Source organism: Phoca vitulina, unplaced genomic scaffold (assembly GCF_004348235.1).
Source record: "Phoca vitulina isolate PV1807 unplaced genomic scaffold, GSC_HSeal_1.0 scaffold13, whole genome shotgun sequence".
Taxonomy (NCBI): Eukaryota; Metazoa; Chordata; class Mammalia; order Carnivora; family Phocidae; genus Phoca; species Phoca vitulina.
Genome location: NW_022589716.1, coordinates 6,987,473 through 7,014,024, shown reverse-complemented (window position 1 = coordinate 7,014,024; position 26,552 = coordinate 6,987,473). Strand labels below are relative to the sequence as shown.

Genomic DNA, 26,552 nt, shown 5'->3' with positions numbered 1-26,552 from the left:
CGGACCCGGGCGAGGGGCGGTGGAGGCCGTGTGGGGAGGCGGGGGGTGATGGCGAGGCGGCCGCCGTGGTGGAGTCTCAGGGGGCCGACGACCCCACTACTCCTGCTCCTTCTCCTCCTCTCTTTGTTCCCTCTCAGCCGGGAGGAGCTGGGGGTCGACGGGGGCCAAGGCTGGGACCCAGGGGTAGCTGCCGCTACGGGGCCAGGGGCGCGGACCGGTGGCAGAGCCTTAGCTCTTTGTCCCGAGACGCCCGGGGTCCAGGAGGATGGAGAGCCTGGTCTGGGAGTCAGGGAGCCTGTCTTCATGGGGCTCCGAGGGGGAAGGCAAAGCGCCCAGAGTGGTCGAGGGTCCCCTGAGCAGCCGAACGCGGGGCTGGGGGCTAAATATGGGGTCCAGGCATTGGACAGCCGCGGGCGAGAAACAGGACAGGGACCAGGGTCTCTGCTATGCTGGCGCGCAGAGGTCTCCTCTTGCGGGCAGACAGGACCCTTGCGAAGAGATAGTCTGTCTCCAGAGGCTGTGTCCCCAGGGGTCCCGAGCCTGGAGAACAGCTCGCCCTTCCCTTCCGACCTTCTGGTACGGCCCCGTGGTTACAAGTCGGTGTCCTCCCAGAGGAATGCTGGGAGAGGCAACCCCAAAAAAGTGGGAACCATGCGCTGCTGCGGGGAATTGTGGGCGCCGAGGCGCAGGGGTCAGGGCGAGAGAACTGCGACATCTCGAACGGAGAGGACAGCTCCCCAGCCGGACTGTTCCCCCAGGGCTGTGGGATCTGGCCCTGGGCTGGATTCAGCACCGCGCATAGAGAGGACAGCTCCCGCGTCTGGTTCAGCACCACGCAAGTCTCGGACAGCTCCCGAGCCTACGCCCGAGCGCATGCGCTCGCGTGGTCTCTTCCGCCGCCGCTTCCTCCGGCAGCGCCCCGGGCCGCGCCCCCCGGGGGTCCCGGCTCGGCCAAGAGTCTGGAGAATACCCCCAGCAGGCAGGGTCCGCCCCCGTCGCGCCGCGAACCGCCACCCGCAGTTTCCGCAGTACAACTATCAGGCGCTAGTGCCCGAGAACGAGGCGGCGGGCACCGCGGTGCTACGCGTAGTGGCGCAGGACCCGGACGCAGGCGAGGCCGGGCGCCTAGTTTACTCGCTGGCTGCGCTCATGAACAGCCGCTCGCTGGAGCTGTTCAGCATTGACCCACTGAGCGGCCTCATCCGCACAGAGGCAGCTCTGGACCGCGAGAGCATGGAGCGGCACTACCTGCGCGTGACGGCGCAGGACCACGGCTCGCCGCGCCTCTCGGCCACCACCATGGTGGCCGTTACAGTGGCCGACCGCAACGACCACGCGCCGGTGTTTGAGCAGGCGCAATACCGGGAGACGCTTCGCGAGAACGTGGAGGAGGGCTACCCCATTCTTCAGTTGCGTGCCACAGACGGCGACGCGCCCCCCAACGCCAATCTGCGTTACCGCTTCGTGGGGCCGCCAGCTGCGCGCGCCGCTGCCTCCGCCGCCTTCGAGATTGATCCGCGGTCTGGCCTCATAAGCACCAGCGGTCGCGTGGACCGCGAGCACATGGAAAGCTACGAGCTGGTGGTGGAGGCCAGCGACCAGGGCCAAGAGCCCGGGCCGCGCTCTGCAACTGTGCGTGTGCACATCACCGTGCTGGATGAGAACGACAACGCGCCCCAATTCAGCGAGAAGCGCTACGTGGCGCAGGTGCGCGAGGATGTGCGCCCCCACACGGTGGTACTACGCGTCACAGCCACCGACCGGGACAAGGATGCCAATGGACTGGTGCACTACAACATTATCAGCGGCAACAGTCGTGGCCATTTCGCAATTGACAGCCTCACGGGCGAGATCCAGGTGGTGGCACCTCTGGACTTTGAGGCAGAGCGAGAGTATGCCTTGCGCATCCGGGCGCAGGATGCAGGCCGGCCACCACTGTCCAACAACACAGGCCTGGCCAGCATCCAGGTAGTGGACATCAATGACCATACTCCTATCTTTGTCAGCACACCCTTCCAGGTCTCTGTACTGGAAAACGCACCCCTGGGCCATTCAGTCATCCACATTCAGGCAGTGGATGCAGACCATGGGGAGAATGCCAGATTGGAGTACTCCCTAACTGGTGTGGCACCTGATATGCCCTTTGTGATAAACAGTGCCACTGGCTGGGTCTCTGTGAGTGGTCCCCTGGACCGTGAGTCTGTGGAGCATTATTTCTTTGGTGTGGAGGCCCGAGACCATGGCACACCCCCACTCTCAGCCTCAGCCAGTGTCACAGTAACTGTGCTAGATGTTAATGACAATCGGCCTGAGTTTACGATGAAGGAGTACCACCTACGGCTGAATGAGGATGCAGCTGTGGGCACGACTGTGGTCAGTGTGACCGCTGTAGATCGTGATGCCAACAGTGCCATCAGCTACCAGATCACAGGCGGCAACACCCGGAATCGCTTTGCCATCAGCACCCAGGGGGGTGTAGGTCTGGTGACACTGGCTCTGCCACTGGACTACAAGCAGGAACGCTACTTCAAGCTGGTGCTAACCGCTTCTGACCGTGCCCTTCATGATCACTGCTACGTGCACATCAACATCACAGATGCCAACACTCACCGGCCTGTCTTTCAAAGTGCCCACTACTCCGTGAGCGTGAATGAGGATCGGCCAGTGGGTAGCACTGTGGTGGTCATCAGTGCCTCTGATGATGACGTGGGTGAGAATGCTCGGATCACCTATCTCCTGGAGGACAACCTGCCCCAGTTCCGAATTGATGCAGACTCAGGGGCCATTACACTACAGGCTCCACTGGACTACGAGGACCAGGTGACCTACACACTGGCTATCACTGCTCGGGACAATGGCATCCCACAGAAGGCAGACACCACTTATGTGGAGGTGATGGTCAATGACGTGAATGATAACGCTCCACAGTTTGTGGCTTCACACTACACGGGGTTGGTGTCTGAGGATGCCCCGCCTTTCACCAGTGTCCTGCAGATCTCAGCCACTGACCGGGATGCTCATGCCAATGGCCGGGTCCAATACACTTTCCAGAATGGGGAAGATGGGGATGGAGATTTTACTATTGAGCCCACCTCTGGTATTGTCCGCACAGTGAGGCGGCTGGATCGGGAGGCAGTGCCAGTATATGAACTTACTGCCTACGCAGTGGACCGAGGTGTGCCCCCGCTGCGGACTCCAGTCAGCATTCAGGTGACGGTGCAGGATGTAAATGACAATGCACCTGTCTTCCCAGCTGAGGAGTTTGAGGTGCGAGTGAAGGAGAACAGCATTGTGGGCTCCGTGGTGGCTCAGATCACTGCAGTAGACCCTGATGAAGGCCCCAATGCCCATATAATGTACCAGATTGTGGAGGGGAACATCCCTGAGCTGTTCCAAATGGACATCTTCTCTGGAGAGTTGACTGCACTCATTGACCTGGACTATGAGGCTCGCCAGGAATATGTGATTGTGGTACAGGCCACGTCGGCCCCTCTGGTCAGTCGGGCCACTGTGCACGTCTGCCTGGTTGACCAGAATGACAACAGCCCTGTGCTCAACAACTTCCAGATCCTCTTCAACAACTATGTATCCAACCGCTCAGACACCTTCCCCTCAGGAGTTATTGGACGCATCCCAGCTTATGACCCTGATGTCTCTGACCACCTTTTCTACTCTTTTGAGCGGGGCAATGAGCTGCAGCTGCTGGTGGTCAACCAGACCAGTGGGGAGCTTCGACTCAGCCGCAAGCTAGACAACAACCGCCCACTGGTGGCTTCCATGTTGGTGACTGTCACAGGTAAGGGGTGGGGGCAGGCAAGTGACCCAATGACCTCAACCTGTCAGGGCCTCAGAGGCTCCACAGGGCACCTCAAACCAAAGAAGGATTTCCAAGCCTTCCAAGAATCCCTTAAGTGCTGGGTTCCTGCACCCCACAGGATCTGCCATAGACTTGACAGGTTAGGTTCACATAGTCTCTGCTTAGGGTCTTGGGTAGACTCCACAGAAACCCAAAGATTCTAGGGCATCTAGCAGGCCCCATAAAGACCGTATGAACTGTCTACTACACTAGAGATAGTGCCCCCACCCTCAAAAGGCTGCAGGTCCTGGGTTAATGCTCTGGAGGTCACAGGAAAAGCAAGCTTGGGCCATTCAGCCCATACCACACCCTTGTTCAGATGAAGCATTACTTTGGGTCCGATCTGACCTTCATCTGTACAGGGGAGGTAGGCCAATAGTTTAGTGGTCAAGAACAGCAGCTTGCTCTGGCAGTTTCAGACGAAGAGTGGGCCCACATTGGCGTGGCTGCTCTCTGAGGGCTGACTGCAGCCCTGCCCTTCGGGAATATGTCCAGAGGCCCACCTGCCTCTTTCCTACCTCTACAGCACCAGACTTTCACAAACTCTCCCTCATAGGACGGTGCAGGTGGGAGAGACTCTTGCAATTCTGCCTACTGCTCCCGAGGTTGGGAACTAGATTTCAATTGGTGTTCATTCCCTGGTTCTGGAGCATGGACTCCTGGCTCTGCCAAAGAAGGCACAGCCTTCATTTATCCCCCAGTTCACTCAACAACCAATCCTTATTTAGCATTCAATGTGTACTAGGGCCTGGGGACAAAGTATATAAGCACCTCATCCTCATTTTGAGAGGTGGCCACTGAGATCACAGGACCCAGGTCTGGGGTGATGGGCAGCTTTCTGACCCAAGAATGCTGAGGAGGAGGGGTGGGTGGTCAGGGTGCAAGACCTTCCTGGAGAGAGGGAGCTTTCTGAGCCAGGGTTCTGTGGGATGGGGTTGAGTGGCCACAGGGCCAGGGCCCCTTTTAGTGCCATGGGAAAACAGTTTGCTGACCAGAGATAGGGGATGGGTAATCCTTGATCTAGAACCCCATTTGTTTCTTTGAGGGGATATTTTGCTGGTTATGCAATGCTGGGGGGTGGGGTCAGTGGCCCTGGCAGCTCTTTAAGTTCTGAGTGAGGGTGTCTTTCTGACCATAATAACCTGGGGGAGTGGTTACTGACCACTTAGGGACCTTCTTGTGTGCTGTTGGATGAATGACTTACTGACCCACGGCTGGCTCAGATCTCTGCTGGTGTTGGAGGGAGGGGAGAGGAAGCAGCAACTTTGTACCTTGATGCCTGGGGAGCTGGTGGTCACAAGCCCCAGACCCCCTGTGTCCTGGCAAGGTCAGCCTGCTGACTCCGGTGCTGGGGGTCTGGGCATTCATTTACCCCAGCCCTCTGACTCCCGGGGGAGGGGCAGCCGATGACTCCAGACTGACCTCTGTCCCTACCCCCACCCGCAGATGGGCTGCACAGCGTGACGGCGCAGTGTGTGCTGCGCGTGGTCATCATCACGGAGGAGTTGCTGGCCAACAGCCTGACCGTGCGCCTCGAGAACATGTGGCAGGAGCGCTTCCTGTCACCACTGCTGGGCCACTTCCTGGAAGGCGTGGCCGCGGTGCTTGCTACACCCGCCGAGGACGTCTTCATCTTCAACATCCAGAACGACACGGACGTGGGGGGCACCGTGCTCAATGTGAGCTTCTCGGCGCTGGCGCCACGCGGGGCCGGGGCGGGCGCTAGGGGTCCCTGGTTCAGCTCCGAGGAGCTGCAAGAGCAGTTATACGTGCGCCGCGCCGCCCTTGCGGCCCGCTCGCTCTTGGACGTGCTGCCCTTCGACGACAACGTGTGTCTGCGCGAGCCCTGTGAAAACTACATGAAGTGCGTGTCCGTGCTGCGCTTCGACTCGTCCGCGCCCTTCCTGGCCTCGGCCTCCACGCTCTTCCGACCCATCCAGCCCATTGCAGGCCTGCGCTGCCGCTGCCCTCCCGGCTTCACGGGAGACTTCTGCGAGACGGAGCTGGACCTCTGCTATTCCAACCCGTGCCGGAACGGCGGCGCCTGCGCGCGGCGCGAGGGCGGCTACACCTGCGTGTGCCGCCCGCGCTTCACAGGTGGGCAGGCTGCGGGGCTGGGGGGATGGCAGACCTGAGGGTGTAAAGGGGGCGTGGCCGTGGAAGGGTGGGCGGGTTCTGGGGGCGTGGCCGGGGCCGCTGGGAGCGTTAGGTGGGGCCAGACTGACAGGAGGCATGCCCACAGGGAGCTCGCCCTTTCAGAGGGCTGGGAGTTCATAGGAGTTCATAGGAGTATGGTCATTGATGTCCACTACCTGGATGGTGACCTCCCGCCGCGGTTTGACCCGTAGGAGAAGACTGCGAGCTGGACACGGAGGCTGGACGCTGCGTCCCCGGCGTCTGCCGCAACGGGGGCACCTGTGCCGACGGGCCCGACGGCGGCTTCCGCTGCCAGTGCCCGGCGGGCGGCGCCTTCGAGGGCCCGCGCTGCGAGGTGGCGGCGCGCTCCTTCCCTCCCAGTTCGTTCGTCATGTTCCGCGGCCTGAGGCAGCGCTTCCACCTCACGCTGTCCCTCTCGTAGGTGCCCGCCCCGTATCTCTGCGCGCCTCCACGCCGTCCCTACTCCCTCCATGACCGTGACTCGAATTCCCGGCTGCCCCCTCCTGATGACCCACAGGACACCGCCCCTCCCGGGATGCCCCACCTGGGTGTCTCTCGGAGCATCACTGTCCCTGACGTCATGGCATCCTTTCTCATCGCTTCCTGCCCCATCCTAGCCTGGGCGGGCGCCCCGCGAAACTTCTTGTCGCAGGGATGGTGCTGTGAGGTGTCCCGCTCATGACGCTCCCTGTCCACCCCACCCAGGTTCGCAACGGTGCAGCCAAGTGGGCTGCTCTTCTACAACGGGCGCCTGAACGAGAAGCACGACTTCCTGGCCCTGGAGCTCGTGGCCGGGCAAGTGCGGCTTACATATTCCACGGGTGGGTGCTCCCGTGGACGTGTATGTGGGCGAGTGTACATGTGTGGGTGAGATGGCTGGGGGGTATAAGCCTCAAGTCCCCTCACTGCACCCCTAAACACCTACTTCCATGCCAAACAGACATCAGTGAGGCTCTGACCCTCCTAGCCATTCCCTTGGGGAAAGTCCATCTCTCCATGAAGTGTGTGCTTCTCCTATCTGTCCAGAGGCACTCTGGTCCAGCCAGTGTGGTCACCAGTGGATGGGACTGCTCTGATGTATCCAGGACCATATGCTGCATCCTGGGAGTAGCTGCTTTAATAGGACTGGGGGTGGGGAGGGAGAGGCAACTCGGCAGCTCCAGACAACCTTCCATCTGTATCCTCCCCACAGGTGAATCCAACACAGTGGTCAGCCCTACAGTTCCAGGGGGCCTGAGTGACGGACAGTGGCACACAGTGCATCTGAGATACTACAACAAGGTGGGCACCACCCTTGGCGTGGGAGCATGAGGGGAGCTGGGAGGCTAGGTTCTGCCCCTCAGGGGTCACCCTGGGGGTCCTGTTGACTGGTGTGCCTGGGTCTCTAGCCCCGGACAGATGCCCTGGGGAGTGCTCAGGGCCCCTCCAAGGACAAGGTGGCTGTGCTGAGCGTGGATGACTGCGACGTGGCCGTGGCTCTGCAGTTTGGTGCTGAGATTGGCAATTACTCATGTGCGGCTGCTGGCGAGCAAACAAGCTCCAAGAAGTGAGACCCCCGCCCCTGGTCCCCATGCCTTCTGCCTGCCAAAGCCCACCCCAACCCTTCACATATCCCACTCCCCACTCCAGCCTGCCAAACCTCCACGTCCTTTTCCAAATCACCATTGCTCTCCCCACGAGGACACTGAAACCCCACCTCACCCTAGCTCCGTCCCTGTATTCTACCCCAGACTCCCCATTCCCGCACATGGTCCCCAGGCCACCAGTCCCCAGTCTTCACTCTCCCTGCTTCTTTTTAATGCCCCACATCCCCACTTGGTGCCCCAGACTCTTCACCAGCCACCCAAATGCCTCACTCTTTCATCCTAGCCCTCGACCCGTCTTTCACCTTTCCCCAGACCATCTGTCCATCATGAGCTCTCCTTTGCACCCCCACAACTGAAGTTAGGTCCCACCTTCTTCCCTAGCCTGGCCTTACCCTCCCCCCTAAATCACCTTTACCCTCTGAGTCCTACCCCCCCCACACACACTTCCTGTGGCCCTCAGGAGCAACCCTACCCTGGCCCCCGTCCCAACAATGATGCGGACCCCTGATCCCCAGGTCCCTGGACCTGACGGGCCCTCTGCTCCTGGGGGGTGTCCCCAACCTCCCCGAGAACTTCCCCGTGTCACACAAGGAGTTTGTTGGCTGCATGCGGGACCTGTACATTGATGGCCGCCGAGTGGACATGGCAGCCTTTGTCGCGAACAACGGCACCATGGCAGGTAGGCCGTGTCCCCATATTAGAGAGGGGGGTGGAGGGCTCCATGGAGTGATTCCAAATCTGACCTCATCCTTGTTTCCTTTGGGGGCAAGCACCACGCCATAGCCTAGCCTTTAGGGCCCGCCTCCTTCCAGCTCCACCCCGAGAGAACACAGGGCGAAAATTGTGGCCACTTTTGGCCCCTCTGGACCCCTCTGTCCTGTCTAGCACTCGTGCCCCCCGCCCCCCATGTTCTCACATCCTCCATGTACCTTCCTCTCCCAGGCTGCCAGGCCAAGCTGCACTTTTGTGACTCGGGCCCCTGTAAGAACAGCGGCTTCTGCTCAGAACGCTGGGGCGGCTTCAGCTGCGACTGCCCCGTGGGCTTCGGTGGCAAAGACTGTAGGCTCAGTGAGTGGGCAGCACGGGGCAAGAGGGGCCTGCAGGGTAAGGTCTGTTCCTGAGGTGGGGCCTGTGATCCTGCTCTTCTTATCCCCTCAGCCATGGCCCATCCCCATCATTTCCGAGGCAATGGCACTCTGAGCTGGGACTTCGGAAATGACATGGCCGTGTCTGTGCCGTGGTACCTGGGGCTGGCATTTCGGACGCGGGCGACGCAGGGGGTCCTGATGCAAGTGCAGGCTGGGCCACACAGCACGCTCCTCTGTCAGGTGTGTCTGTCCTCCTGGCCCCTCCCTAGACCCTCAACTCTCAACTTCAAATGCCGCCAGCCGCTCTCCTTTGAGTTTGAGCCTGGTCATACCGCATGCTCCTACCAGGTGTACTGATCGTACTTAACCCTGCTCTGGATCCTAGCCCTCCACCTTCTTTCCCACCATGATATCCTCTGCAGACGCAGGGCCCCAGCATATCTCTTTTGTGCTAACTGCACTGATCCCCGACCCCTGGCCTGACGTCTGCCCCCCTGACTTCCCTCTCAGCAACATGACGTCCCTGGGCACAATGCCCTGTGTGCCAGATACGGCCTTGGCCATGCAGTGCTGACGTCTGAGTCCCCGGACCTCACCTCCTGATACTCCCAGCCCCAGCCCAACTTGGGGCCCTGACCCCAGGGCTGTGCTTCTCTATCTGCAGCTGGATCGGGGGTTGCTGTCCGTGACGGTGACCAGGGGCTCGGGCCGTGCTGCCCATCTCCTCCTGGATCAGGTGACTGTCAGTGATGGCCGGTGGCACGATCTGCGGCTGGAATTGCAGGAGGAGCCAGGGGGCCGGCGGGGCCACCATGTCCTCATGGTCTCATTGGACTTTAGCCTCTTTCAGGTCTGATCGGTGATTCTGCGGTAGTCCATTCTCAGTCTTCCAACCAGACCCACCTCGTTTGACACCCCCCCTGCAGTTCATTTCCTCTCAGTTGCCTCCACTGCACCCCACTCTCCCTGCAGTGCCCTCCTCATACCCTTGCTCTGAGCCCACCCTGCCCGCCGGGCTGCTCCACTGCCAGGCCTGCTCATGTCAGAGAGGCTATCCAGATTTCTGGTCTGGTCTTTGGGTACCTCTGCAGCCCGTACATTCCCAAACTCTTGGAAACCCCCTCTGGTCCCTGCCCTGACCTCCCTAGCTCAAAGCCATGAAAGTTCGTGGTCTATCTGGGTCCAGGAGAGAGGCCTATCTGGGCCCAGTTCTTGACCGAAACCTTGCTATTATCCATCCCCCATGCTCCAGCAGGTCCTCCATACTCGGGGGCAGCTGATTCCCAGACCATTCCTCTGGTCCAGAGGGACAGAGGATGGTCATGCAGGGATAAGACAAGGTCAAGACCGACTCTGAGGTAGGGCAGGGATCCATCAGGTGCCCCCACACCCCCAGTGCTGACTGTCCCCCTCCCCTAGGACACCATGGCAGTGGGGAATGAACTGCAGGGCCTGAAGGTAAAGCGACTCCATGTGGGAGGCCTGCCCCCCAGCAGTGAAGAGGAGGTTCCTCAGGGCCTGGTTGGCTGTATCCAGGTGGGGGTCAGCATGGGAACATGCTATGGGCCATTAGGGTGAGTGGTCAGAGGTTAGGAGTGCCTTGGGACCTGACAAGCTGCATTCACGTAGGGGTTGGCACGGGGAGGGGATGTGACACAGAGCCATCAGAGATAGGCCAGGCCTTCCTGTGCTGTTGGAGGTGAGGGTCTAGCTTAGTTATCAAGGGTCATTAGAGAGCTCTGTCAGGGACAGCATGATTAGGGGTCCCCTGGGGGGCCTGAATTGGGGATGTTGGGGTCAGGGTCTGGGTCTTTTGGGGGGGCCTGGGGGAGACTGCAAGTCAGGGGTCATCAGATCAGGTGGCTGGCTCTATAGGGACCAAGGGGCTTTGGCATGGGTCTCACGCCTTGCTGGCTCTGTCCGCAGGGGTTATGGCTCGGCTCCACGCCTTCGGGATCCCCAGCCCTGCTTCCGCCCAGCCGCCGAGTGAACGTGGAACCTGGTTGTGTCGTGACCAATGCCTGTGCATCTGGCCCCTGCCCACCCCATGCTGACTGCCGAGACCTCTGGCAGACGTTTTCTTGCACCTGCTGGCCAGGTGTGATTTGGGGGTAGGGCAGAGTGATCTGGGCAGGAACCAGGGGCTCATGGTGAAGACCGGGGGATCTGGAGAGCCTGGAGGAGGCAGGCACTGGAAGAACGGGTGCCTCCTTCCTCCCATGCTGTGGCCAAGTGTCCTGAGCTTGCTGACCCAACCTGCAGGTTACTACGGCCCAGGGTGTGTGGATGCCTGCCTCTTGAATCCCTGTCAGAACCAGGGGTCATGCCGCCACCTCCCAGGAGCCCCCCATGGCTACACCTGCGATTGTGTGGGTGGCTATTTTGGGCACCACTGTGAGCACAGGTGAGGGGCTGGAGGCTGAGATCATGGAAACACCTGGTGGGGGGCAGGGAGGGTCACCGAGACGTGGAGGCATCTCACCTGGCTGTCTCCCTCCAGGATGGACCAGCAGTGTCCACGGGGCTGGTGGGGGAGCCCAAGCTGTGGCCCCTGCAACTGTGACGTTCACAAGGGCTTCGACCCCAACTGTAATAAGACAAACGGGCAGTGTCACTGCAAGGTATGCCTGGCCCCTGGCCCCTGACATTTGAACTTTTCTCCAGCTGTGATTTGTGATTCTTATCCAGCTTGCTGATCTCTGCCACCTGACCCAGGCCCTGACCTCTTACCCTGTCCCGTCACCTATCTGCCACCTCTTGTCCTTGACATCTGATCCCCCCCCCCCCCCCCCCCACCTTCCCTTTGGAGCCCACCCCCCCCCCCCCCCCCCCCCCCCCTTCCCCTGCCCCCCCCCCTTCCTCCCCCCTTTTTCCTTTGCCATCTGCCCCCCCCCCCCCCGCCCCTTATGTTTCATTTGGAGTCCAACCTTCCTTCCAGCCTGTGAGTACTGTTCTCTTGGCCCTTTGCCCCTGATTCCACTCATTCCCCAGGCCTGAGAGCCCGACCTTAAGCCCTGATCTCTGACCTCAGGCCCCTGATCCGTTCACAAACAGGAGTTCCACTACCGACCACGGGGCAGCGACTCGTGCCTCCCATGTGACTGCTACCCTGTGGGCTCCACCTCGCGTTCATGTGCGCCCCACAGTGGGCAGTGCCCCTGTCGCCCAGGAGCCCTCGGCCGCCAGTGCAACAGCTGTGACAGTCCTTTCGCAGAGGTGACGGCCAGTGGCTGCCGAGGTGAGCAGGCTCCCTGCAGTTCCACATCGAGAGGGCTGGCTCTGGCTGCCACCAAGTCGCCTGGACTGCCGGGCTCCCTAGATAGGGGCTCCGGGAGGTTTTTCCTGAAGGAGACCACTGACACCTAGGGACCCCCACATTTGCCCCACGTACTTCAGTGACTTGTCACCGAATCTGATAGGCCGCTCCCGTAATAAGGTCAGCCCGGGAGTGGTGGGTGGTGGGTCTGGTATGGGTGGTAGAGGAGCCGTGGGTGTGGCTGTCACTGGCCCCAGCCTCTGGCCATCTGCTTCAGTGCTTCCTCTCTCCCTAGTGCTCTATGACGCCTGCCCCAAGTCCCTGAGATCTGGTGTGTGGTGGCCCCAGACCAAGTTTGGCATGTTGGCCTCAGTGCCTTGTCCTCGGGGGGCCCTGGGTGAGTACCTGGGGGGGCAGGGGCATCGCTGAGGGTGGGAGTAGGCCTGTCCTCTGACTGCTGGAGCTACTTCTTTTCCTGAGTTGGATGGCCCTGCTCCTGCAAAGAAGTGGGAGTCGGGGAGGGGTCCATGTGGGCTCCTCACTACCCCCTAGGGGCTCTGGGCCCCTCCCCACGCCCTCATTGAGCCTCCATCTGTTTCTCTTGGCTTCTGGGCAGGATTGCGGGGTGCAGGTAAGGGGTACGTGTTTGCTCAGGTGCGCTGCTGCCCCCCCTCACCGCCAGAGCTTTTGCAGACCCCTCCTGCTGCCTGAAATCCCTGCAGACCCATCCCCTGCTGCCTGAGGTCTCTGAAAGCTACTCTCAGCTGCTTGAAGTCCCTGGAGGCCCCTTCCCACTCTCAGAGGATGCTGGGGGCCCTTTTCTGAGGCCTGAGGTCCTCAGAGGCCCCTCCCCACTGCCTGAGGACCCTGCAGACCCCTCCCCACTTCCTGAGATCCCTGTAGACCCCTCCTCAGTTTCTGGGGTCTTCAGGCCTTTTCCTACTGTCTAAGGTCACGAAAGAACCCTCCCCTCTGTTTGAGGACCCTCCAGACTCCTCCCTGCTGCCTGAGGGCCCCTCCCCACTGCCTGAGGTCCCCGCAGAACCCTCCCCACTGCTTGAGGTCTCCACAGTGGCTGGACAGAGATCGTCTGTGTATGCATGCTCATGTGTGTGTCTTTCTGTGCCTGTGCATGTGTCTGTGAGTCTGTCTTGCAGGGGAGGGGCTTCTGTGTTTAAGTTAGGGTCCCTCTTGCTGGTGGCTATAAGCTCTCTTAAGGCCCAGGTCAGTTCTCATTCAACCCCCATCCTGATCACACAGACAAGGGAGAAATGGCAGCAGAGCCCACCACGGGGGCAGTTAAAACTGGTGTGAGAACTTTCACCCCACCCTCACTTTGGTCACACACTGCCCCTGGAAAACCTGGTCTGTGTCAGCATGTCTGCGTGTGCATACATGAGAGAGCGTGTGTGTCTGTGTGTCTGTCCTGATCCACACATCTGTGTGTGTGTGCTTGCCCTGGGCCACATGTCTGTGAACCTGGCCTGTGTGTGTGTGTGTGTTTGTGTGTGTGTGAGACAGAGAGAGATAGAGACAGAGAACGCCCTTGTGCTCAGCTTTATGTAACCAGTGGTTCAGAACGGCCCACAGACCCTTCAAGAATTAACTGATAGGCAGCTGGGACCTGCCTGGGCTGGGGGCTGGGGCTGCAGGGTCCAGGGGTCCAGCCACAGATGCCAACTATTCTGGTCTCTGCCTCAGAGCTCTCCCTGGGTTAGGGAGGGTGCTGTGCTCCCTCCTCAGCGAAGGTGTCCAGGCCCCAGGCCTGACCGGGGGTCATCTGGTCCTAGGTGCTGCTGTACGGCTGTGTGGTGAGGACCAGGGTTGGCTGGAGCCTGACCTCTTCAACTGTACCTCTCCTGCCTTTCGAGAACTCAACCTGCTGGTGAGACTGCCCAGACCTGGCCCTGCACTCAAGACCTGCGCTGGCCCCGGCCTGGCCTCGGCCTCCCCAGGCCGGTGCTGGGCCCTAGGCCTCATGCCCCAGCCTTTGACCTCCTGGGCTTTTCCTGGTTGCCCTTTAATCTGGCCAAACCCTTCTTCGGGTGAAGCTTTTGAGAAAGGCCTAAGGGACCAGAGAGCGACCATCCCCATCTTTGTCCTGGCAGCTGGATGGCCTAGAGCTGAATAAGACAGTCCTGGATACGGTGGAGGCCAAGAAGCTGGCTCAGAGGCTGCGGGAGGTGACCGGCCACACTGACCACTACTTTAGCCAGGATGTCCGGGTCACTGCCCGACTGCTGGCCCACCTGCTGGCATTCGAGAGCCACCAGCAGGGCTTCGGGCTGACAGCCACACAGGACGCCCACTTCAATGAGGTGGGCTGCGCCCTGTGCTCACCATCCCCTGGACCCCTGCTCAGGTCCCTCCTGACCCTGGGGAACTGAAAGCCCTGGGCTCTCCCTCTTCCCTTGTCCTCTCCAGACCCACCCCTTTGCCTGCTGGGGCCTGTCTGAGTGCCCAGCCAGACCCCTCAGGCCAGCCCTGTCCCCTCACATGTCCTCACGTGGCTGAACCCACTCTCATCTCCCTCCTCCCAGAACCTGCTGTGGGCTGGCTCCGCACTGCTTGCTCCCGAGACTGGAGACCTGTGGGCAGCCCTGGGGCAGCGGGCCCCTGGGGGCTCCCCAGGCAGTGCCGGGCTGGTGCAGCATCTGGAAGAGTATGCAGCCACCCTCGCCAGGAATATGGAGCTCACATACCTGAATCCCGTGGGGCTGGTGACGCCCAACATCAGTATGTGGCGGGTAGCCTGGCGGGGGGTGGGGGGCGGGAAGAGGGCCGTGAAAGGGCAAGGACCTGGAGGTCTGAGGGGCTGGGGATATGGATATCAACATCAGTGGCAGGAGGCTGTGCTACCTCCCTCAGGGCTTTGCAGGGACAGGCTCTGTGCTGGTAGCAGTGAACTGATGGGTTGCGGGATGTGGGTACAGAATGGGGAGAGGAGGGTGTGGGGCCTTCAGCATGGGGAGGAGATCCTTGTTGGGTCACACCCGTCTTCCTCCTGGGCAGTGCTCAGCATTGACCGCATGGAGCACCCCAGTCCCACCCGGGGGACCCGTCGCTACCCTCGTTACCATAGCAACCTTTTCCGGGGCCAGGATGCCTGGGATCCTCACACACACGTGCTGCTGCCTTCCCAGTCCCCACGGCCATCCCCACCTGAAGGTGAGAGTCCTTGGGTGACCCCTGGCCCAGGTCCTGTTTCCCTGCCCACCCTCGTTTGCCAGATAGCGTGTCGCCCTCCTGCCGGTTCTCCCCTTGCCAGACCCGCCCCATGTCAGACCCCTGTGTGAGACCCTCCCACGTCAACCCCCCACACCACTCTCACCTCGCCAGGTTCTCCCTCTCACCCCTGATGATCTCTCCCAGGCCTTGATATTCAGGATCCAGCCCTGGGGATGAAGGGGACATGGACTTCTGTTCTCCCCATCTCCCCATTCTGGACCTTCAGGGAAGAGATTCCCATGCTTGATGCTGCATTGGGTTGGTTCAGAGCTGGGTTTGTGGGTGCGTGGGGTCAGAGGTCACTGACGGTGGTTCCTCTCCCTCCCCTGGCAGCTCTGTCCACAAGCAGCAGCAGCATGGAAAACTCTACCACCTCAAGTGTGGCCCCTCCTCCAGCCCCCCCAGAGCCCGAGCCAGAGCCTGGGATCTCCATTGTCATCCTCCTCGTTTACCGCACCTTGGGGGGGCTGCTCCCTGCCCAGTTCCAGGCCGAGCGCCGGGGCGCCAGGTACCACGGGGAGGGCTTTACTTCTAGGCCCCTCACCCCTGAGCTTCCTGCAAGCTTCTACCCAGCCTAGCACACCTTTCTTGGTGGGCAGATGAACAGGTTCACCGTCGTCCTGAGACAGCTCCTGGGTACAGCCCCCGGGAGCCTCGTCCATGCCGGCTTCCCTGTGACTCATGTCCCGTGGGGTCGTGCACGGTTGAGCCACAGGTGGGGGCGGTCACATAAAGGAGGGGTATAGGAGCCAGGGACAGACAGGCAAACTGGCTGACGGATGGAGGTCAGAGGGGGCTGGCAGGGAGGGCCGTTTGAGGCAAACAGTCTGGAGCTGCGGGGGCCGCAGACCCCAGTGTGGGCAGTGGGTCTGAAGTCCCTTGGCTGCAGAGAACCTGCTGCTTGTGCAGAACCGTGGCAGCCCAGCTAGGCCATTGGACGCAGGGTCTTGAAGCAGCCCAGAAATAGCTTCTGCTCTGGGGCACCCCGGACTCTCGGTCAGCCATGCCGATGGCATGAAGGCCGTGAGGTGGTTGGTCAGAGCTTGGGGAGGTCAGCGGTGTCCGAGCCCAGGTGGGGTGTCTCCTCAGGCTCCCCCAGAACCCTGTCATGAACTCCCCGGTGGTCAGTGTGGCTGTGTTCCACCGGCGCAACTTCCTAAGGGGTGTCCTGGAGTCCCCGATCAGCCTGGAGTTCCGCCTGCTACAAACAGCGAACCGGAGCAAGGCGATCTGCGTGCAGTGGGACCCACCTGGCCCGTGAGGACCTCCGCTCCGGAAACCCTTGCTCCCCTATTGGCCCCTGCAGTGCCCCGCCTGCCCCTGGGGCCCCCACCAATGTCCCTGTGCACCCAGGTCCACGAAGAATGCTGCTCCCCAGCTTCAGCCCCACCCCCACTGTCTGTCACAGTCCCCCCCCGCCCCGCCTGGCCAGGGGACAGCGCCCCAAGGGGATAGTAGGTCTAACTGCCCTGTGGCTGCAGGGCGGACCAGCACGGCATGTGGACAGCACGGGACTGCGAGCTGGTGCACAGGAACGGGTCTCACGCCCGATGTCGCTGCAGCCGGACGGGCACCTTTGGGGTCCTTATGGATGCCTCCCCCCGTGAGGTGGGATTGTGTTCAGAGTCCTGAGGACGTGGGCAGGCCCAAGGGTCGGGGTGCCCAACACCCCAGCGACCGTCCCTGTCCCCACAGCGGCTGGAGGGCGACCTGGAGCTGCTGGCGGTGTTCACGCACGTGGTCATGGCAGTGTCCGTGGCTGCGCTGCTTCTGACCGCAGCTGTCCTGTTGAGCCTGCGCAGCCTCAAGTCCAACGTGCGTGGGATCCATGCCAACGTGGCGGCTGCCCTGGGCTTGGCGGAGCTCCTCTTCCTTCTGGGAATCCACAGGACCCACAACCAGGTGCAGGGTCAGGGCCAGGGGACCTGTGTCTTCATGACCTCCCCTGGCCCACCAAGTCCTGGAGCCAAAGCTCAGGGTCAGAGGTCAGGGAGGCTCCGGTGGGGGCCTGGGTTCGGGGCAGGATGCCAGGGTAAGGTGCTGTGGGTTAGGGGTCAGAGGCGGGGTGAGGCGGGAGCGGTGCTGACGGCCCCTACCCCTGCCTTCAGCTGGTGTGCACTGCGGTCGCCATCCTCCTGCACTACTTCTTCCTCAGCACCTTCGCGTGGCTCCTCGTGCAGGGCCTACACCTCTACCGCATGCAGGTGGAACCGCGCAACGTGGACCGCGGCGCCATGCGCTTCTACCACGCCCTGGGCTGGGGCGTCCCTGCTGTGCTGCTGGGTGAGGGCTCTGCGCCCCTGCCTCCGGTCACCCGGCCCGACCCTCGTCCTGATCATTACCCTAACCTCAGTCCCCCATGCCGTGTGCTCGGGGAGGAGCCTGCTCCGTCCCCACCCCCCCAGCTTCTCCCCGGGCATGAGAGGGGCAACTGTTCTAGAACATACCCCTTCCGTCCTTCCTGTCCTCCCCTACAGGCCTTGCCGTCGGCCTGGATCCCGAGGGCTATGGGAACCCTGACTTCTGCTGGATCTCCATCCACGAGCCCCTCATCTGGAGCTTCGCAGGCCCTGTCATCCTGGTCATCGTGGTGAGTGTGCTGTGCTCGAGGCCACCCGTGCGCGTTGCGGCAGGCGTGGTGGTGTCCGTGGAGGGATGCCAGGCGGCAGTCCACAGCCTTGCAGGGCTCCGCCCCAACTTCTGTCCTCCGCTCCCCTGGCACAGAGATGGGCGGCATCGGGTCAGAAATTCGGCTGCCTCTCTCTCTCTGTGAACCTCCTTCTCCATTTCTCAGTCCCTCCCTGGTTCCCTACCTGGGACTTCCTCTGTGTTCTAAGGGCCTCTCTGTTTCTGATTTCCCGACTGTGTGTGTGTGCACCCGTGCGCGTGTATGTTTCTCCCTGGTTCTGCCTCTCTCTGTGTGTCTCGGTCTCTCTCTGTCCCTGTCTCTCTCTTTCTCTCACTGTCTCTGTCTCTCTCTGCCCCACCCCTGCTCCACATGTCTGGCCGCGGGCCCAGATGAACGGGACCATGCTTCTCCTCGCTGCCCGCACATCCTGCTCTGCGGGGCAGAGGGAGGCCAAGAAGACCTCCGTGTTGTGAGTTGGCTGGCTGGGGAAAGTGGGGGGTTCTTGGAACGGCAGTCCTCTCCTGGGCAGGCTGGACTCCAGATTCTGGGTACGGGGATGCAGTCCTACCTGCCCTGGCCTGTGGTCCCTCTCTGGCCCCACACGTGCTTCTGCCCTGCTGTCTCCGCAGAGGCTCCCGTGGCCTGGGTGGCTCACTTTGCCCCCTACCCCCTGTGTCACCCCCCTGTCTTCCACATTTCTCTCCCAGTCCCCCCCCCCCCGCATCCCCTCATGACTCCTTAAGTATCCTCCTGGTTCATTCGGTGACCTCCCGTCTCCCCTCGTGTCCTCCTGAGACCGCCGTGTTCCTGTGTGACTTCCTGTCCTTCCGTGTCCCCTGTGTGTCCCATACATGAGCCCCGCATGACGCTTGCGTGTCCCCTGTGTCCTCCCGTGTCCTGCAGCAGGAGTCTTCGCAGCTGCTTTCTGCTGCTTCTCCTGGTCAGTGCCTCCTGGCTCTTCGGCCTCCTGGCGGTCAACCACAGTGTCCTGACCTTCCACTACCTCCACGCCACGCTCTGCGGCCTCCAGGTAGCTGGCACCCTGCCCCGCCCTGGGCCAGGTGGGGCTTCAGCCGGGTGGCCCCAACCCAGGCCCTCGAGCCCAGGTCTAGGGCTGACTCCTGCTGGCTGACTGATGGCGGGCGGGCTGCTCATCCTGGGTTGACCTTCCCCAGCACTACGGCTCCTGGCCACTTGCTGGTCCACACTGACCTCCACCGACTTAGTGCCCTTCTGACCCCTCACTGCCTCCGACACTCTCCCTGACTCCCTTCCTGGGTCGGCCCTCACACGAACTTGCAATGCCTGACCCCCCCCCCCCCCCCACCTTGCTGACCCACAGTGACTTCTCCAGCCCTGACTCACCTCCCTGGTGGCCCTCCTCTGACCTGTGACTCATTTCTGATCTCTCACTGACTTTCGCTAACCCCTCGTTGACCCCACACTGACCCTTTCGGGCACAGGGCCTGGTAGTTCTGCTGCTCTTCTGTGTCCTGAATGCAGATGCTCGGGCAGCCTGGACGCCGGCCTGTCTGGGCAAGAAGGCAGCGCCCGAGGAAGCGAGGCCGGCGCCTGGCACGGTGAGGTGCTCTCGGGGCTGGGGGGTCAGGGCGGGTGCCCTGGGAGGCCGGGGGCCGGAGGCCTCTGCAGAGCCGGCTCACACGCCTGTCTGCGCCCACCTCCTGCAGGGGCACGGGGCTTACAACAACACCGCCCTCTTTGAAGAGAGCGGCCTCATCCGCATCACCCTGGGTGCCTCCACTGTCTCCTCAGTGAGCAGTGCCCGCTCGGGCCGGACCCAGGACCAAGACAGCCAGCGGGGCCGAGGCTACCTCAGGTGAGCGGAGCAGCCTTCTCGGGAGGGGCAAGGGGACATACAGCTCAGACCAGTCCCACTCGACCAGAGGTTGGCATCACGGGTCCCGGGATGGTGGCTCTGCCCATCTTGGCACCTGGGCCCAGATGCCTCTTGCCACACACCCAGGGGTGCCTTCGGAGCCATTCCACAGCAGTTGGCCTGGGTGCTCACAGATGCCCCAGCCTCCGAAGCACCCCATCACATCACGCTTTGATGATGGGGTGGGGCGCTCCTGCATTTCCAGGGACAATGTCCTGGTTCGACATGGCTCAGCTGCTGACCACACTGACCACAGCCTCCAGGCTCACGCTGGCCCCACTGACCTGGACGTGGCCATGTTCCATCGAGATGCTGGTGGAGGTAGGTGCCTGGGCCGGGGGTGGGAGGAGGCGGAGGGTCTCTCCCCCATTTCTCCTTCTTGAGAGCAGCAGCGCAGCAGCTGACTGTGGTGGGGCGAGCTCCCCCCAGGTCTCTGCCCCAGGAGGCACCTGGTTCTCCTGCCAAGTCCCAGCCATTCTGCACCGACCCCCACTCCAGGCTCTACCTAGGTCCCCAGCCCCAGCTCCCTGCTGTAGCCACTCCAAGACCTTCAGCTCCAGGCTCTTTGCTGACCCCCAAGTTCCTTGGCTCCCTGAGCCACTGATGTGCCTTCCCTCTTCTGACCTTCCCAACTCCAGCCGCAGACTCTGACTCCGACAGTGACCTGTCCTTGGAGGAGGAGAGAAGTTTGTCCATCCCATCCTCAGAGAGCGAGGACAATGGCCGGACCCGGGGACGTTTCCAGCGTCCACTCCGCCGCGCAGCCCAGAGTGAGAGGCTCCTCACTCACCCCAAAGGTGAGGGGATATTCTGACCCCATGGGTGACCAAGAGACACCCCCTATTCCACCTGGGTGTGACCTAGGGACACTGATATCCCCTGAGGATTCCTGGGACTGACCTATTGGAAGCATGGGGTCATCACTGGGCGCCCACACACCTCGCCCCATCCAGCCTCCTAGCAGTTCTGCTGGCTGGAGGCCCGGGAATAGCCCGGGCAACAAGGTCAAAGTCAGGGATGTTACGGAGTAACACGTCATTCCTCCGGCCCCTTTTCTTCCCTGAGGGTTAGGGTTCAGCCTCGTTGGTTCTTCCAGGGTTCTTCTTGGCCCCTCAGCCACCAAGTTCCCCCACCCCTAGTATCTGTCTACCTCCAGAGTGGCAGGCTCACCAGTAATCTTCTCCATGGTTCCATTGATTTCTGAGAGACACCCGCTTATTCCTACCTCTGCTCAGTCAGAACAGCCAGGGTTTCAGGAGTCATTAGGATCAGGCTTGGGGGAGAGGGGGCAGTCACTGAGTCTGGATCATAGGGCTCATGAAACAGTGGGGTCAACTCGGAGGCTCCTGTAACCTGCTCTGGCTCCACAGATGTGGATGGCAATGACCTCCTGTCCTACTGGCCAGCCCTGGGGGAATGCGAGGCCACTCCCTGTGCTCTGCAGACCTGGGGCTCTGAAAGGCGCCTGGGGCTGGACACCAGCAAGGATGCAGCCAACAACAACCAGCCAGACCTGGCCCTGACCAGTGGAGATGAAACCTCCCTGGGTCGGGCCCAGCGTCAGAGGAAAGGTATGATCCCTGACTTTGACCTGTACTTCAGGGACCCCAGGGACTGCTTTTACCCCAACCCAGGGGATTCCCGCCCCTTTGACCCTGGCCCGCATTGCCACATCCTGGGGGCTGTCCCTCCTCTGATCTCAAGGGCAGGGGGGAGTTGCCCCTACTCCTGCACCCATGGGGACAGACCCTGTCCTGACCGAGGATTACCGCCTCCCCACTCTGAGCCCTGTCCTGCTGCCACTGTGGAATGCCTAGGGGCTGCCTCTGCCCCTCTGCAAGGGGTTGCTGCCCCCAGCCCCATGTCACAGGGATCGCAGGGGCAGCTACCGCCCTAGACCCAGGGAGTGTCTGCCCCTGCCCCCAGCCCATACATAGCCTAGCTCCCACGTGTTCCCCACACAGGCATCCTAAAGAACCGACTGCAGTACCCACTGGTGCCACAGACCCGAGGTGCCCCTGAGCTGTCCTGGCGCCGTGCAGCCACCTTGGGCCACCGTGCCGTGCCAGCTGCCTCCTATGGTCGCATCTATGCTGGAGGGGCCACAGGCAGCCTTTCGCAGCCAGCCAGCCGCTACTCCTCTCGAGAACAGCTGGACCTGCTCCTCCGGCGGCAACTGAGCCGTGAGCGACTGGAGGAGGCCCCTGCCCCTGTTCTGCGTCCCCTGAGTCGGCCGGGGTCCCAGGAATGCCTGGACGCCGCGCCAGGCCGCCTGGAGCCCAGGGATCGGGGCAGTACCCTCCCACGGAGGCAGCCACCCAGGGACTACCCTGGCGCCAGGGCCGGCCGCTTCGGGTCACGAGATGCTCTGGACCTAGGGGCACCCTGCGAGTGGTTGCGCACACTGCCCCTGCCCCACGGTGCCCGGGACCTTGACCCACAGCCCCCGCCTCTGCCCCTGTCTCCCCAGCGGCAACTCTCAAGGGACCCCCTCTTGCCATCCCGGCCCCTGGATTCCCTGTCCAGGAGATCGAACTCAGGGGAGCAGCTGGACCACGTGCCTAGCCGGCACCCCTCACGAGAAGGCCTCGGGCCAGCCCCACAGCTGCTCAGAGTTAGGGAAGACCCAGCCAGTGGCCCTAGCCACGGCCCCTCCACAGAGCAGCTGGACATTCTTTCTTCTATCCTGGCCTCCTTCAACTCCTCAGCTCTCTCCTCCTCTGTGCAGTCCTCCAGCACGCCCTCGGGCCCTCACACCACTGCCACGCCTTCTGCCACAGCCTCTGCGCTTGGGCCCTCCACACCACGCTCGGCCACGTCCCACAGCGTCTCGGAGCTGTCTCCAGACTCAGAGTAAGCAGGGGTGGCCACCTGCCCACACCCTCATCAGCTTAAGGCCACCTCCTGTGCACCCTGCCCTGTGTTTGGCCACGTGTGGGTTGGCAGTGTGGGCTACCCGAGGGGGCCACAGGCAGGGAATGGTGGTGTGATTAGCAGGGACTTGCCGCGTGTCTGATTGGTGCCAGACTCCCGGGCTCGGGAAGAGAGATACATGCCTCCCAAAGGGCTTGAGCTAGTGGAGGGGCGAAAGCAGGAGCCAAGGCCCAGAAGGAGGAGGTAACGTGGTACGGAAAGGGGCGGGGGGCCGGGGGGGCGGAGAGGAGGATTCATGGCTTGGGAGGCTTTGATTAGGAGGTGGTAAGGGATAAGGAGGGGCCAGAAGTAGTGCCAGGATATGGGCATCTCATATGTCAGGCTGAAGAGCTAACTTTGAAAGTAAATCATTGACCCACTTATTTATTTAGTCAGTGTTAAGTTCCTCATGCCTGTGGGCACTGCGAGGTGGAGCACATAGGAACTGAGCTGGGACCCGGTGCATCTCAGGGGCCTGTGGGCCATCTGTAGTGTAGGGAGCTGCACACGTACCTGGGAAGCAGCTGGACACACAGGAGTCCGAGAGGGAGTGGGGAGGAGCCAGGGATTGCCAGGCTTTGGAAGCCAAGAGAAGAGATGAGTTTCAAAAAGGAGGAACAGCTAGGTCAGGCTCTGTGGAGGTCTGCAGGTTAAAAGGAGGCTTTGGGGAAAAGGGACCCCAGGAGTGGGGCAGGAGACCAATAGAACCCAAGCAGAGGCAGAGGAGGAGAAAGGAAGGAGGAGCAGGGAACTTAGGGCCTTGTGCCGGGGACTCTGGAAGGGTGCTGGACGCAGGGCTGAGGGAGAGCTATGAGTATTGCCTGGGCCCAACTGCAGCCTAGCCTTGGGGTCTAGCTGGTGGGGTGGGGGAGGGGTCCTGGGGGACTGTGCAGGGGTTCGGGCTCTGGGGTCACACTTGACCTCCCCGAGTCTCTGTTTCCATATCTGTAAAATGTGTCTGTAGTAACAGATGAGATGTGGAGCTTTTTTGAGGCGACATCTGTCAAGTGCTAATGTAATGTCTGTACCCAGCAGGTGCTCGCTCAGTGCCTAGAGAGGGGACAGGTGGTGACCAGGGGGCCTTGCTGATGAGTCTCAGGGTGCAGAAGGGGTGAAGGGGTCTAGATCCCCGGAATGGGTGTAAGGGGGCTGGGGACTGAAAGGAAAAGGTGATGGGGTTGTGGGGGGAGATGGCGGGGGCCCAGGCTGTGGGGGAGCCGAGAGCCCCCTGACTGAATTCTCTCAGCAACCACCTCTGACTGCCGCGTTCAACCCTGCAGAGTTCCCAGAAGCGAGGGGCACTCCTGAGGGGCAGACTCCCGGACTAGGAACGGCTGAGGGCCGTGGAGGATTTGAGCTAACAGAAGAGACTCCAGGAGTCAGGGGCTGATCCCAAGGCAGCCTCCCACCCACCCCCCAGCTCTCCTGTTGCTGCAGTGCTGAGGCTCCTCTCTCTGTCCATGAGCATGTGAGCATGCGTGTAACAGGTGCAGGGGGAGGGAACTGAAAGGAGGACTTTTATACGTTTTGTACCTTTGTAACCAGAGAGATATGCTTATGTTATTTTTCAGCTTTTCTGTCTCCCGGGATTCTGAGGCTGGGCTGGAAGGGGAAGGGGACAGAGGGTAAGACGTGCAGTGTTTGGCCCCATTTGGGTCCCTGGCAAACGATATGCTCTTTCCTCTCATCTTCCTGGGGTAGATTCAGAGAGGAGGGGCAAATAGCCCCTGCCCATTGATCTGAATATCGTTAGGGCCCAAAGTACAGAATTGATCTTTGCGCTTTCTCGGATGCCCCAAGGGCCAAACTTCAGGGACTGGGGGTTGTCTTGGAAACAGGGGTCCTCTGACCTCCTCACAGGGCTTGCTCATGCTGCCCCTCCCCGTGGATGTGTGTGTTTCTTATGCGGAGTCCCTGCCACTTACTGCCTTATGACCTAGGACTGATGCTGTGGGGCGCTGGTGGAGCAGCATGTCATGTTTACAGAGCAAGGCTTCCCTTTCTCCCACGCGGAGGGGCTCGGGCCTCTATGCAGACATTCCTGCAGAGGGTGGACTAGGGGGTCTTTGCCAGCCCCTGCTAAGAGCAAATGTTGTCTGTGGTGCCATCTGATTCCCCGACACTGCCCTGTGCTAGAATTTCTTCCTAGGGGTAGGCGGGGGAGCAAGGGGGAGCAGAAGTAAGAGAGCTGAAGACACAGAATGTAGGTGCCACTGCTGCCTCCCATGTTTACAGGACCCTCCCTGGCCCTGGGCACCTGGGCTGCGGTAACTAGTTCCATCCTACTTCATTCCCTTATAAAGGGAGAAATGACTGTTAGGACCCTGTTCACAAAACTCTTTTATTACTTTGTCTGACGTCCAGAACTGGGGACTTTTAGATTTTGTTACTTTGTTTACAGGTCAAGATTTAAAACAGGCTAAAACTGTGTTTACAACTTAAAACCTTGAACTTTTATACTTTGTTTACAGTTGAAAAAGTGGTTCCCCCCTCCCTTTGTTTACAACTGAAAGATTGAGAAGGCCGGAGACGGCCTGGAGGACCCTGGACATGGCCATCTTGAGAGGTTTCTGGCTCCTAACTCTCCCAGGCCAAAAGTCAGCCCTGAGCCCCCTGTTGAACAGCAGACCCAGAAGGCCTCCAGAGTAGGCATCCTCTTATGGCTAGGAACAATGGGTTGTGCAGGGCTGTAGGGGGTCTGTGCAGACACCCCCCTTCCCCCACACATAATCTTGGGAGGCAGTTTCCAAGGAGATTAAAAATTCTACTTTGCTGACTGGTGCCAAATCCTGCCAGCCAGGACTCCAGCTCTCCTTACCCAGAATGACCCCAGCCCTTGAAGGGTTGAGGGGCCCGCTCTGGGGAGAAGGGGGTGTCCTTGCTATGTCCTAGGTTCTATAGATGCCCCTCTCTGGGGGTCCCCTGCTCCAGCCCAGTGGTCCCTTTCCCTGTCTGTGTAAATTGTTCCGTGAAGCCGCGCTCTGTTTTGGGAATAAACTTCTATAGAAAATGGTTATTGCGTCTTTCTGTTTGGGAGTGGGAGTGGCGTGGGTAGTATAGGAGGGTGGTTATGATTCAGACCAGGCTGACCTTTGGGAGAAATCTGAGCACTGACCCTCCCCCCTCAATAGTCAGCTATTTTTAGCCCATTTTGTCTGACATTTGGACCAAGTTCCCATCTCTTTCACCCTGAGTTCTGGCCTGGTGCTTTGTGATCGGGGGCCTGAAGTATGAGCACAGGTCCTGGGAGTAAGGCGCCAGGGAAATCCCTTCTCTCCTCAAGGTGTCAGCATGATGACTTGGTCTTCAGGGCCTGCAACTCTAACCTGGCATTTGCCCTGGCCAGGGCTCCAACCAACCTTAGGAACTGCCCTTGCCAACCCCTCAGCCCATTAACAGCACTGACCCCCACTAGCCTCTCGGACTTGCAGCTGGCCAGGACATCGTGTTCCTTCCCCGTTCAGGCAGAAGTCTTCGGGGCGAGATGCCAGGCTGTGCCCTGTAGGGGAGGGAAACTCGCAGCCTCATTCCAGGTCTGGATGTCCAGAGTTGAAGGGAGGCCTTGAGCACCTTCGGTGTCAGACACTGGTCTTAAGGGGAAAGCCTGAAGGCGCCGCCCTTAGTGGGAGGCAAAAGAGGCCCCGTAGACCGGATACCCCAAGGAGAGCTAAGGCTCTGGTTACCAGCAGCGCCCCCAGGCAGCCCATTTGGGGGGTTTCCCTCCCCATCCCGCGGGGACCCTCCGAGAGAAGCCAGGACTTGGTATCCGCCCTGTCGTACTCAGGTACCCCGGCCACGGCCGTAGCCGAGCGGGGATCCTTAGTCCCAGTTGTGAAGTCCCAGGCCGCAGGGGAGGAAGGGGTTAAATCTTCCTCCCGGGGGCTCGCCCCGCCTGAAGAGTGTCCCTTAGGCCCCGCCCGAGCACGCTGATTGGCCCAAGCC

At 61.0% G+C, this 26,552-nt stretch overlaps 1 protein-coding gene across 5 annotated transcripts; it reads left to right on the top strand.

Annotated features, from left to right (window-relative positions):
- Positions 1 to 25,600, top strand: CELSR3 (cadherin EGF LAG seven-pass G-type receptor 3). 5 transcript variants are annotated; one of them, XM_032411228.1, is made up of 36 exons: positions 1 to 3,796; positions 5,303 to 5,953; positions 6,205 to 6,430; positions 6,719 to 6,834; positions 7,206 to 7,294; positions 7,402 to 7,559; positions 8,115 to 8,278; positions 8,542 to 8,667; positions 8,758 to 8,927; positions 9,352 to 9,423; positions 10,107 to 10,223; positions 10,614 to 10,785; positions 10,950 to 11,091; positions 11,188 to 11,308; positions 11,742 to 11,925; positions 12,239 to 12,340; positions 12,560 to 12,574; positions 13,734 to 13,828; positions 14,052 to 14,261; positions 14,484 to 14,679; positions 14,956 to 15,111; positions 15,505 to 15,679; positions 16,261 to 16,428; positions 16,653 to 16,779; positions 16,867 to 17,073; positions 17,280 to 17,454; positions 17,649 to 17,761; positions 18,190 to 18,269; positions 18,704 to 18,830; positions 19,264 to 19,380; positions 19,489 to 19,637; positions 19,903 to 20,018; positions 20,336 to 20,494; positions 21,068 to 21,268; positions 21,662 to 22,550; positions 23,891 to 25,600. In XM_032411228.1, exons 1-36 carry the CDS (start codon positions 49 to 51, stop codon positions 23,916 to 23,918), a joined length of 9,861 nt encoding a protein of 3,286 aa, XP_032267119.1. In that variant the 5' UTR covers positions 1 to 48; the 3' UTR covers positions 23,919 to 25,600. The 5 variants fall into 5 exon arrangements, with proteins under 5 accessions (XP_032267119.1, XP_032267116.1, XP_032267115.1 ...); XM_032411225.1 differs by having other exon boundaries at positions 9,352 to 9,537; positions 18,707 to 18,830; XM_032411224.1 differs by having other exon boundaries at positions 9,352 to 9,537.
- Positions 25,601 to 26,552: the final 952 nt, after the last annotated feature.